General features: G+C 50.2%; 1 protein-coding gene across 1 annotated transcript; it reads left to right on the top strand.

The window, feature by feature from the left end:
- Positions 1 to 4558: 4558 nt before the first annotated feature.
- Positions 4559 to 8033, top strand: ZIC1 (Zic family member 1). Its single transcript, XM_049867468.1, has 3 exons — positions 4559 to 5540; positions 6986 to 7149; positions 7836 to 8033. The coding sequence occupies exons 1-3, from the start codon at positions 4559 to 4561 to the stop codon at positions 8031 to 8033; spliced, it is 1344 nt and encodes a 447-aa protein (XP_049723425.1).
- Positions 8034 to 12100: the final 4067 nt, after the last annotated feature.

Below are 12100 nucleotides of genomic sequence, written 5' to 3'. Positions count from 1 at the left end.
TGAACCCCAAACTTTGCGGTCAAGGCTTTGAGCCAGTCCTGGATTTCTGTCGCAGCCCAACTCTGTTCCCGCCTCACTTCGCCCCTAATTTTCACTCTCCCTGTGTGCCCAGAGTCGGAGACTGCTGAAGCTGCGGCCTGCTCTCCCAGCCCTCGTTCGCATCTCAAGAAAGAAAACCAAGTCCCTAACCCGCTGCCGGCTGCGCGCAGAGAGGGGATCCTAGGGGTCAGAGTTCTGAGGACCAGGGTGCGGGGGAGGCGGGGGGGGGGGGCGAGGAACAGCGCCGGGCGCTGACCCAGCCGGCATCGGCTGTCAGGTTGGGGCGAAGTTCCATCGTCTCTCTGCCAGCCGGGCCTGCTAACTTGGCTCCTTTGACAACGGGGAGGAGAAGCAGAGCACCTCCCCGCCATCCCGTTGGGGACAGGGCAGAGAAGCTGCCCGAAGGGGGTCCCTCCCGGCGTTCTGGGCCATGAATCCCCTTCTTGTGCCCACAGTGGGACACCTAGGCCATTTACAAGGAGGGAAGAGAAGGCGGGCGGGCAACAAGCTGCTTTTGGTCCGTGTGCCAGTGGGGACCCCATTTGTGCCCCCTTCCCCCACTCCTGGGAAGAAGGGTGGACGGTCTCCAGCGTGGCCCCTTTGCGGAAGGGCCCCCTCCTCCCCTCAGTGTCCGTGGGGGTGGGGCCTGCACTTCGGTTGGGGGGGGGCTAATGGGGAAGAGAATAAGGGAGAAAGCCTGGCTGGGCCTCTTCCCCCAGTGGGATATGGGTGCCGTCGGCCCCATAAGGGCGCTTGCTCCGCAGCCGTTGGGGGTATGGGGTTCCAGCTGTCTGCCCCCTGAATTCGTGCACTTACCTCGCTCCACCTGTTGCCGGGATCGCCTCATTTCTGCACATCACTTCGGGGTGGCTGAGGGGGGACCACGAACCCCTCCAAGCCTCTCTTTTGTGGTTCCAGTAAGGCGGTCATTCTTCATTCCTCCTTTTCCAGCTTTCGGGAAGCAGTTAGGGAATGTATGATGAAGCAGAAATGAGCCGTCGGGATGATATTTTAATGGCTTATATGTCACGTTGGTGCATGTGGCTTTGAACTGGAGCCGCTCGCGTTTCCTGCAGAGAGCGCCGCAAATCCCACTTGATAACTTCTACAACCCACAACTTTTTTTTTTTTTCTCACGTTCGCTCTTACCCTGTATATTTGGACGCGTTTTCTAAAAATACCCTCTTGTCAACGTCCCGGTTGGATTTTCCACGGACTGGAGAGGAGAGGACTGACTTTTCTTTTTTGAAGAATTATTTCCCTCCCCCCTCCCAGCAGTTACCTCCCCCCTCAGGTCCCCTCCCTTGTTTTCTTGAAAGGCAAGGCGAGGTGAGTTCGATATTTGTTCTCCCCAGAGAGAGAGGAAGAGCCTCTAGAGAAAAACTGCTTCTTGTAGAGGTTTCTAGGACCTCAGGCAACAGAATCTAACTTCCCCTTCCAGACAGCAGAAAAGAGTCATAGTGGCTCCTATACATAGATATATTTTTACAGTGTATAATAGTTAAAACAAACAAACAAACAACCTCTTAACTCCCAGCCCTTTCTTTCCATTCCCTATCCGGGTTCCATTCAAAGTTGATGGGGAATACTGGGCGGCTGGACTCAGACTTGTTGCTGGAAACAGAGCATTTCCTTCTCGAATTTCCATTTCCCAGAGCAACACAGAGGAAATGTTCCGCCAGGTCTCTTCAGGTATCAGGAAACCATCCCGGTTACAAAAGCCGGGTTTTGAGCAGGGAGAACCCAGGAAAAACGGAGCCCGGCTCGCCAATCCCAAGCACAAATTTAGTCCGTGAAAAGACCAGAAAACCATAAAGGCAAGGAGAGGCCGATGCTGGCTCAGCCCTCTTCCCTCTTCCAGCCGGTGCAGCCAGTGCGGGCGAAGGGGCAAGAAAAAGATCCATTTTTATTTTCCTGTCGCCCAGGCACTGGGGAGTTTTCTAACGGGCCGCCTATGAAAGGATGAGTTGAGATTTCTTTGTCTGGAAAAAGAGTTTAGGGCTGTGATTCAGCTGCAAAGAAGCCAAATGAAGTTAGAAACAAAGGGTAAATTGAAGGATTCCGACTCTTGGCTTTTTGTGTTTTCCTTACTAGAAAATAATTAGACCTAATGAATATGCAGACGCCTCGGCTAAACCCTGGGCCGAGGCTGCTGGGTTTTAAACAGAGCTGCGGAGCAGCGCAACCTTGGTCCCCCAGCCCCCCGCATCCGCGTGCATTTTTTGAAATGCATAAATGTTGCTCGGCTTAATTGATTGAGTCACAGGGATTTTTCCCCCCAGCTTTTAAGTGCTATACTCTTCTACCTTTCAACAATCATTTTAATATATAGTCAATGGCTCTTTGTGGACGGAACAAAAAGCAACTACGCGCTGTTGTTGAATAGACTTTGCGCTGGGCAAAGACAGGTTAATCGAAGGCCGCATCGCGAAAACAAGCGAGTGTTGTATGTTTGCACTGAATCCAAATGTCTGCATTTTCCTAACTAAATCAAAGGGAGTGTTATTTCTTTTTCTGCTCACTCATCTGAAGGTAAGTAAATTTTCTCTGGCGATCAAAAGCCTGCTCGGCAACAAAGACCGCGCCCGCTTTTTCCACCGTCCTGGTGTGGCGAGTTGCGGAATTTCAATAACGGTGACAAGGGTGACTGATTTGTGAACTAGAAAAGGATTGAATGTCACAAAATTTACATTGGTCCTATCTATCGGGGATTTAAATACCAAAAAAGTATTCGGAGATCTCTAGGGAGCTTTGGGCAGCCCAGGGGAACAATGGAGCGGTGGGAAATTTACAGTTTTACCTGAATGAATGGGGCCCCGGTGGGAACAAGGGTGCAGAGCGAGGAGGTTGGCGGGGGCAGCCGAGGGAGATGAAGGAAAAAGAAGAAAAGAGAAAAATAACATAAGGGGGGGGGGGGAGAAAAGGAAATTGGCAACAATGTTTCCAATTTGCCATTAAAAACAAACAAACCTCAATAACCTGGAAAATCAGGGGATCTCATCCACCTGTGTTTATTTTTTTGGGGGGGAGGAAAGGGCACAGGAGGCTGGATCGATTGCATAAAATTGAGAAAAATCGAGGCAACCGGTTACCCTGAGAAATCACAATACTTGTAAAGAGAGAGTGAAGTGCCCGTGTGCTCCCGAGATCTTAAATTATTAACAGGAGAGGAAAGAGGCAAGAGAGAAGCAAACTTCAAAAGGAGCAAATAACAAAAGCCCCCTTTGCTGCCCTTAAAGGGAGGAAAAGGAGGGAAGAAAGAAAAGAAAGTTGCTGAATCGGGACATTCTGGAAGTGCCTTAGCTGTGTTTACCAGCCGCATCCCCGCCTCCTGCTCCCGGAGACGCCCGAAATCGCTAATCGCTCAGCGAGGAGCAGGTTTGAAGGAGGAGAGACAGATAAAGGGACAGAGAGACAGAGAGAGAGAGGGAGAGAGGAAAGGAAGGAGAGAGGGAAAATATGACTGCTAGAAAGAAAAAGAATCGTGGCAAAAAAAAATTTCCGTGAGAAGAGGGAAAAAAAATTTGGCTAAAAAAAAAAGTTGCTACTCCTGGCAGCCCTGTTTGTCAAAAGGGGATGTCAAGCGCTTTACAATACCTGGGATTGATGAGGCCGGCGGGCCAATGAGCGGTGCGCGGCGCCTCGGCGCGCCCTCCGTTGGCGCGGCGGCTGCGGGCGGGGGGAGCGCGGGCGCACCAATGGGCGTCCGCGTCGGCGGCACGTGACACCTCCCCCTGCTCTCATTCATCAAGGGGGGGGACGGTGTCGTCCTTTCAATTCATTTATCTGCAGGAATGATTGCTGCTATCAGTCTCGCGCTCACCGCCCGGCTGAGGAGGTGAAAGTTTCTCCCCAGGAAGATAAACCGCAAAAGACAATATTGTGCATGATTTGCGCCTTTTCTTTGGCTTTTTCTTTCTTTCTCTCTCTCTCTCTCTTTTTTTTTTTTTCCAAAAAAACAGAGGGGAGAAGAGGAGAGTGAAGGAGCGAGGAGGCGAGCCTGAGATAAAGGAGAGAGAGAGAGAGAAAAGAAAGGGCGAGGGGCTAGTGGAGAAGTGAGGAGGGGCGCGCGGCGCGCGGCGGCGAAGGGCGAGCAGTCGCGGCTCCGGCGCTCACATTTCTCTATGCCACAAATCCAGGAGGAAGTTTTTTTGGGGGGCTGAGATGCTCCATGCCTTTCCCCGGGCAGCCTTGACGCGGGGCCCTCTCGGCAGAGACTGAGCGGCGAGGAAGTGAGAGCCCGGCCGGCGAGGTCTGCGCGGCGGGCTCCGGAGCCCGCCTTGCTCGCGGCCGCCAGCCGTCCGGCTTCCCCGCGCTTGGCCGGGAGGGCGCCCGGGCGCGCCGCGCCGCTGCCTGCGGGCTAGGACTTCTCGAGGTGGGTCGACTCCCCCTCCCTCCTCCTCTTCTTCCTCCTCTTCCTCCGCCTCTTGTTCCTCCTCCTCCTCCTCCTGATTTTCCCTCCTAGGCGGGCGAGGGTGGGGGGGGCGGGGGAGGTCGGGGCTCGCCCCGAGCAGCCACGATGCTCCTGGACGCCGGCCCCCAGTACCCCGCGATCGGAGTGACCACCTTTGGCGCGTCCCGCCACCACTCGGCGGGCGACGTGGCCGAGCGCGACGTAGGCCTGGGCATCAACCCGTTCGCCGACGGCATGGGCGCCTTCAAGCTCAACCCCAGCTCGCACGAGCTGGCCTCAGCCGGCCAGACGGCCTTCACGTCTCAGGCGCCCAGCTACGCGGCTGCCGCGGCCCTCGGCCATCACCACCACCCGGGCCACGTCGGCTCCTATTCGAGCGCAGCCTTCAACTCCACGCGGGACTTTCTGTTCCGCAACCGGGGCTTTGGCGACGCGGCCGCGGCAGCCAGCGCGCAGCACAGCCTGTTCGCCGCTTCGGCCGGAGGCTTCGGGGGTCCACACGGCCATACGGACGCCGCGGGCCACCTCCTCTTCCCCGGGCTTCACGAGCAGGCTGCGGGCCACGCGTCGCCCAACGTGGTCAACGGGCAGATGAGGCTTGGCTTCTCGGGGGACATGTACCCGCGGCCGGAGCAGTATGGCCAGGTAACCAGCCCGCGTTCCGAGCACTACGCCGCGCCGCAGCTGCACGGCTACGGGCCCATGAACGTGAACATGGCCGCGCACCACGGCGCCGGCGCCTTCTTCCGCTACATGCGCCAACCCATCAAGCAGGAGCTAATCTGCAAGTGGATCGAGCCCGAGCAGCTGGCCAACCCCAAAAAGTCGTGCAACAAAACTTTCAGCACCATGCACGAGCTGGTCACGCACGTCACCGTGGAGCACGTTGGCGGCCCGGAGCAGAGCAACCACATCTGCTTCTGGGAGGAGTGTCCGCGCGAGGGCAAGCCCTTCAAAGCCAAATATAAACTGGTCAACCACATCCGCGTACACACGGGCGAGAAGCCCTTTCCCTGTCCCTTTCCTGGCTGCGGCAAGGTCTTCGCGCGCTCTGAGAACTTAAAGATCCACAAAAGGACGCACACAGGTACGGAAACAGCTTTCCTCGACTCCCCCTCCCCCCCTTTCCCTTCTGGGCCTGGGACTCGAAATCCAAAAGTCGGCAGCCTGGCCGGGGCGCACAAACCAGGCTTTCTAAGCTCCCGGCACCAGCTCCCGGGAGGCAAGCAGCCAGCCGAAGTGTGCGCTGGCTTTTAGTTTGGGACTTGAAATTATGAAAAAGCGGAGGGAGGGGCAGACGAGAAGGACATAGGCAAATAAAGAAAAGGAAGTATAAAATAGGCCGACAGAACCGGGAGCCGCGCCGGGCTTGGCGGAGGCCTTGGTGCGAGCGAAGCCGGCTCCGGGCGGCTGTGAAGTCGCCTGCCGTTTTCGCTGGTGACAAATCTAAACGCTTGTTTCCAGCCAGCAGCCCTTTCCAGGCAGCTCAGAGAGGGCTTTGCCAAAGGAAGGGTTGAGGAAGTTGGAGGCGATCGGGTGGATGGCACAGCAAGAAATAAAAAGAAACAGAAAGAAAGAGAACGAGAGGGGAAATAAGCCGGGCCTGAGGAAGCTTCGGGGTTTATGCATATTTAAGGAGCCCACTTTTAGTACTGACTGGTTTCAGAGTGGGCTTGAGGCGTGGAGGAGTTGGCGGGAGGCGGGGAAGTCCTTTTGGTCAATTAGATTCCATGGGGCGATTTTCAGAACACCGAGTCCTCCGCGTTGGCCTTTCAAAATAAGCAAGAGACTGTTCCGGAACAATTAAAAATTAAAAAAAAAAAAAAAATTTTTTTTTTTTTGGCCGTGATCTGGGAGCTGTGGTCTGGTGTCCTGTAGACCACCCTGGGCCCATGGGCCCACAAGCCCAGGAATCCGCTCTCATTCTCCAGCCTGGTTGGCCCGGGTGATTGCTGAGAACAGCGCCTGGAACTTGGGGCTGATCGCCCTAGTCAGGGCCGAATTCGCGGCGCCCAGCTCTCTGCCCAGATTACGCTATAAAATGTTTGTGTGTAGGGGGTGGGGTGGGGTGGGGGAGGCGGAGAGGGGTGTGCGGGGCGACGGGGAGGGGGTAGGGGGAGGAGAGAAGAGCAAAACAGCAAGAGAATGAGCCCCAACATGAAAATGAGAAAGCAAGCGCTAGGTAGAAGCCTTCGGAAATCCGGTGTATAGCCCCGGGCAGAAAAACCAGCGGCCTGACCCGCTGCCACTCTGGGACCTTAAAAAAAAAAAAAAACTTATAAAATATATGTATAAAAAAAACCGTAAGAATAATGTCTGGATTTAATTGAACTAGGGCTTAAAATATAGTGCAAATATTTATAACTTCACTGCAGAGAAATGAGAAGAAAAAAATTTTTTTGAAGCCCCGGGTATTTGAGCTTACAACCCTGGCCCCGCTGGCTTTTTATTTTGTTTTTCTTTTTTGCATTTGTTTAATTTTTTAAAAGGATTTGTTTTCATGAGCCCCCTCTTTCTCACCCTTCGCACCAGGAGAGAAACCCTTCAAGTGCGAGTTCGAGGGCTGCGACCGGCGCTTCGCCAACAGCAGCGACCGCAAGAAACATATGCACGTGCACACGAGCGACAAGCCCTATCTCTGCAAGATGTGCGACAAGTCCTACACGCACCCCAGCTCCTTGCGCAAGCACATGAAGGTAATCGCCGCGCTCTCGCTCGCCGCCGCTGAGCCGGGAACTCCCGGGGCTCTCGCCGGGGTTGGGCGGCGAGTGGCAGCCGGGTGGTGGCCGTGGGTGGTGGAGGCGGTTGGGCCACGGTGCCACTCAGCCAAGTGGGGTTGGGCCCAGAGGGCCGCGACTGCAAAGGGGGATGGGGCGCCCCAGGCCAGTGGAAATTCACCGTTTCATAGTAAAAGTAAAAAGAAGCGAGCACTGGTCCGGAGGCCGCCACTGAGTTTGCTGCTAGGGCTGAAGAAGCAGGTTGGGACGCGGCAGCTGGCGCCGTGGCGGCTGGCAGTGTGCTGCTGAGCCTCGCTCGGGCTCCTGCGCCCGGCCCTAAATGCTGGCCCACCTTAACCTGGGCACACGAAGCTCGGGGGTTGCGGGCGGGAACCGTCCCGGGCTCCGGCCTCGGGTCCGGCCCTCCTCTTCGCGGACCTCTCTTTCTTTGTGAGTCCCGGGGGCGCTGTCCCTCCTTGGAGCACCGCCGGTGCAGGACCGAGGCGGGGGAGCCCAGCCCGTACCCCGCGGGAGGAGACGCCCCGCAGCCCCGGGCGATCCCGAGCTCCGGAGAACGAGGCGAGCTGGAGCGCAGCGTTCGTGCTGCCTGGGCTGCGGCCGCTCCGGCTCTTTGGCTCCGTCAAAACGCGACTCTATTCCTGCAGGTCCATGAATCCTCGTCACAGGGCTCGCAGCCTTCTCCGGCCGCCAGCTCGGGCTACGAGTCCTCCACGCCGCCCACCATCGTGTCTCCCTCCACAGACAACCCGACCACCAGCTCCCTGTCGCCCTCTTCCTCGGCGGTCCACCACACAGCCGGCCACAGCGCGCTCTCTTCCAATTTTAACGAATGGTACGTGTAAACTCAGCAAACCACACACCGAACCGAACCCTATTTAAGAGACTGAGCACACACACACGCACACACAATGTTACTGAAAGAACCCTGCGAATCAAAGCAGCCCCCCCCCCCACAAACCCCACAATCTTATTTTTTTTAAACTTGCCAATAGACCTAGGACCGAGTGAGAGAGAGGAAGCAGCAAACCTTAGAAAAATCTCCTTTCTTTTTCTTTCTGTTTCTGTTTTTTGGCAAAAGCTTGGTAGCTAAGGGGCGGGACGGGGGTCGAGGAGGTGGCGGCCGCCTGACCAAATGTCGCTAACCCCAAGGGCCAGTTTCTGGTTAGAATCTGAAGGGGCTCTTTGGGGGCTTCGGCTATTTTTTTTTTTTTTTTGCTTTGCTTTCCTGTAAATACAGAATTATTAGCTTAAAACTGTACTGTTGGATTCTGTAAATAGTTATATCTCGGTTGGAGCGGGCGGGTGGGATTGTGGCGTTGTGGTCTTTGCATTGAGGGAGGGGGAGGGGCCGGGCGGGAAGGGGGGAGGGCAAGGGGTGGGCGGCCGAAAGCCAACTATTTGTACTGAATGGCAAGAATGTTCTAGTAAATGTGTACCAAAATGTGAATTACTTTGTACTTTTACAGTCTCCACGTCGACCTAACAGATTATTGGTATTAATGTGCTTTTTTTTTGTATAAAGTGCAAACATTTCGTCCCAAAGTCTGAGTACTTTAGTGCAGTAACATGTTTCACGTCCTGTCAAGAATTCGTATAGTACGAGCCTGGATCTGCGTGTCAAACTGTTCCTTTTGTTTATGTAAAGTGATATTAAAAAACAAAGATATAAACTATATCTGTCCGTTGCTTTTGGCACAAATGACAACCACATACTGTATATAATTCCTAGTTTCCATATTTACCCGCATGTAAAAGGCCGGTTTATCCATGTTACAGATATTCAATATTTATGGCTAGAAGAACTCCTATGTACACTTTAGTTTCCAGAACTGTTTGGTAACCTTTCGTACCTTATTAAAGATTCTTAAATCTCGGTGATTGTGGTAGGAATTTCTTCTTTGCCCCCAGCAACCTGCTGCCTCTTCCGCCAGCCTTACTGGGTCTCCTGAAAAGCTCTCTGATCTCCCTGGCCTTCCTTTTCTGTCATCGCAGGTCATATAAACATGATATATGAAGGCTACCCTGCTGGCTTTCCGAGAGGGTGTAATTAGTATTTATATCAAAATTTATGAAACAAATTTTCGGCCGCAGTATAATTTAAATGACCTTTGCAGATGTAGAATAACAACCATAAAAATAACAGAAATAGATTGCACAGGCCACATCAATATTAATGCAGGCGAATTGTCAGCAGCTCAGGGGCTGGCTCTGAAGCCTCACAAATGAACTCGCAGTGGAGGGTTCTGCTGCCCCCCAAATTAAATTCCCCGGGCTGAAACCGAGTTGCAGATTTACAATATCATATTTTAAATTGCTGTCTTCAATTAAACCATTTATAGCCATAACTAATTTTCAGGATGTCGATGCAGGCTTTTCCAGGCCTGCCTTCTTTGTACAAAAGTAAACGTCCATAAAGCGTTTTACTTATATTTCTTCAAACGTGATGCTAATTTAAATTAATTACTTCCGATGATACGTTATTATTCCTATAATTTTGCCACTGTTATTAGTTCTCTCAAAAATACATCTAGGGAAGAGAATTATTTTATGTAATTTGATTATCTTTCTATCTCTTTTATTTATTTCTCATTTACTTAAGAAATTCGTTCCATTGGCTGGCGTTGATACAGTAAATTTGTAAATGAGGAGACAATATAAAAAATCTAAATTACTTGTGCTTAATGACTGTAGCAGAACGCCTTTTCTCTAAATCAGATTGTCTTTCTTGCAGTTTAGTTTGATAGATTTGCAAGCTATGCTGCTCCTGAGAAGTTAGCTCTGCTGGTAGGAACGCCGGCTTCTTTGTCTCTGGTTGTAGCTTGCATGATCGCCCCATTAGGCAGACAACGTAGCTGGAGATCACAAATCAGGCCCTTGGCTGTGGCTGCAAGAGCGTGGATGTGTCAGAGAGGGAAGGCAGAAACTGGCCTCACTGTGGGCAGGGAGGAACCTGAAGTTTCTTTAATACACTATGGGTGCTCAAAAAGTCACAGGCTGTATTAACTTTGAGAAGGAAAAAAAAAAAAGAGGCAAAATCCTTCAAAAGTATGAAAACTCCTTAAGACACTCATCTATTTTAAAGTGAATTAATTTTGCAAGGCACACTGTTGGCCAATTACAAAATCAAATCTTTTAAGTCTTCTAAAAACCCTTCATGGACTTGTTGTTTTCATTTTGGGCTGTCTACGTTTGTCACTTTGAGTCCATGGAGCCTTCCTCCCCAAGGAAGGAATTGGTTGCACTTTCGTTAGCACAGGGAAAAACTGGCAGGATGATGGTGTTTAACTTTTGAAAAAATGTTATTCCGATTATAAGACTAATATTGGCCTTTCATGAAAAGAGCGCCACCTTGCAAGGTTTGGAGAGTTAAAAAAAAGAAAGGAAGCTGGAAATCACTGGCACCTAAAAAAAATTGCTGCTAGCTCGAGAACTTGTGAGACCAAAAGCTAGCCCCAGTTGGTTCTGGAGTTTGGAAATTAATCAACAGTGTAGTATTTGAAGTGATTCCAGACATTAGGTTCAATGATTAACACAAGTAGAAACAAGGAAAAAGAAAAAAGAAACAACAACAACAAAAACTGAACTCTCTAGGAAAGATAACCTCAATTAATAATCCTTCTTTCCATTAGAGAACCTGACATGAGTTTTATAATGACAATCAGCATCATAATGGCACTTTTATAACTTTGCCAGAGCATTCAAGAAGATGGTACATAAGGGAATCTTTAATATTTCTTGACCATGAGTAAATGCAGTTTACTTCAAATTTGGAGATATAAATGCCTCGTTATTTGTTGTGTACCTGGTACTCATATTTTAGCTTTAATATCATAGATAATCATTAAATATCACACTGTGAGATATGATTTAAGAAGGGTATCTTTTTAAAAAATCAGTTTTAGGGGAAATGTTTACTTCAAATCGACTTCATTTTTTAAATCTTTTCTTTAGACTTTGAAGGCCAAATAACTTACGACAACCCCTTTGAGGGGTGTTATGGGAATGAAGAATCTACTATATATTTCAACATTTTCTTTGGACTTTGAAACCTAAAATCATTTTTTAGACCCCATTTGAGGAATACAGGGGGTGTGTGAATGGTCTCATTCACAGGAAAGGAACTTTTATAGGACAGGCCAACATCTATGCCAATCCTTCCTTCTCTCTTCCAACACCCATCACAAAGAAAAACTCATTAATGATATAGGTCACCTAAAATAATGCTTCAAACTTAAATGCATTCTATTATTTTGCTGGTACCTTTAAAGTCTGCTTCTTGAGATGTATTCTTCATACTTCTCTTCATGGGCTATTAGGTTTTGAAATACATGAATGTGAACAGCGAAATATATTGTTAGACCCTATTTAGCAGAAGCCGAAGACACTACGAATGGTTGGTTTCTATGTGTAGCTGTGGATTTTGATTTAGACAGAAAGCCGTCTTGGTTCATCTTGTGACTGCATTGTACTCTGGGTACTATCAAATGATTAGAACAGCTAGCAAATTATTAAAAAGTTATATTGTGTCAACAGAAAATGCCTGAGTACAAGCACTCATATTTGAGAAATGAAAAGAAATGAGTTGGGGTGTGCGTGTGTACATTTCTGGAGCAGGCATATAAATAGACAAGCACCATTTATATTGGGGCTAAGTAATTTTCAAACATTTCAGATCCTTTGTTTTCTTCTTCAAAAGCTACCCCCAACTGCTTTAAGCATTTGCAGCTGATGATTTTGATTTTTTAAAGTCAAGCATTCAAGTTAACCTTTAAAGCAAACCACCTCCAAAAGAAAGATGTAACCTTTCAATTGCCCCATCTGCTTATCATTTTTTTTTTTTTTTTTTTTTTTTTGCTTTCACTGACAATGAAAATAGCACTAACCTTCTTTGCTGATGGGCCTGGCATTT

The sequence above is a fragment of the Elephas maximus genome, chromosome 23, assembly GCF_024166365.1.
Source record: "Elephas maximus indicus isolate mEleMax1 chromosome 23, mEleMax1 primary haplotype, whole genome shotgun sequence".
In the NCBI taxonomy this organism is placed as follows: Eukaryota; Metazoa; Chordata; class Mammalia; order Proboscidea; family Elephantidae; genus Elephas; species Elephas maximus.
Note: the sequence above shows the minus strand (reverse complement) of the source record. Positions and strands in the feature narration are given on the sequence as shown.

Excerpts from the sequence above, each read along its gene's own strand:
- ZIC1 (XM_049867468.1), top strand. The coding sequence starts at position 4,559 with ATGCTCCTGGACGCCGGCCCCCAGTACCCCGCGATCGGAGTGACCACC. Across the intron at positions 5,541-6,985 it reads CCACAAAAGGACGCACACAG|GAGAGAAACCCTTCAAGTGC; the intron begins GTACGGAAACAG and ends CCTTCGCACCAG. Across the intron at positions 7,150-7,835 it reads CCTTGCGCAAGCACATGAAG|GTCCATGAATCCTCGTCACA; the intron begins GTAATCGCCGCG and ends CTATTCCTGCAG.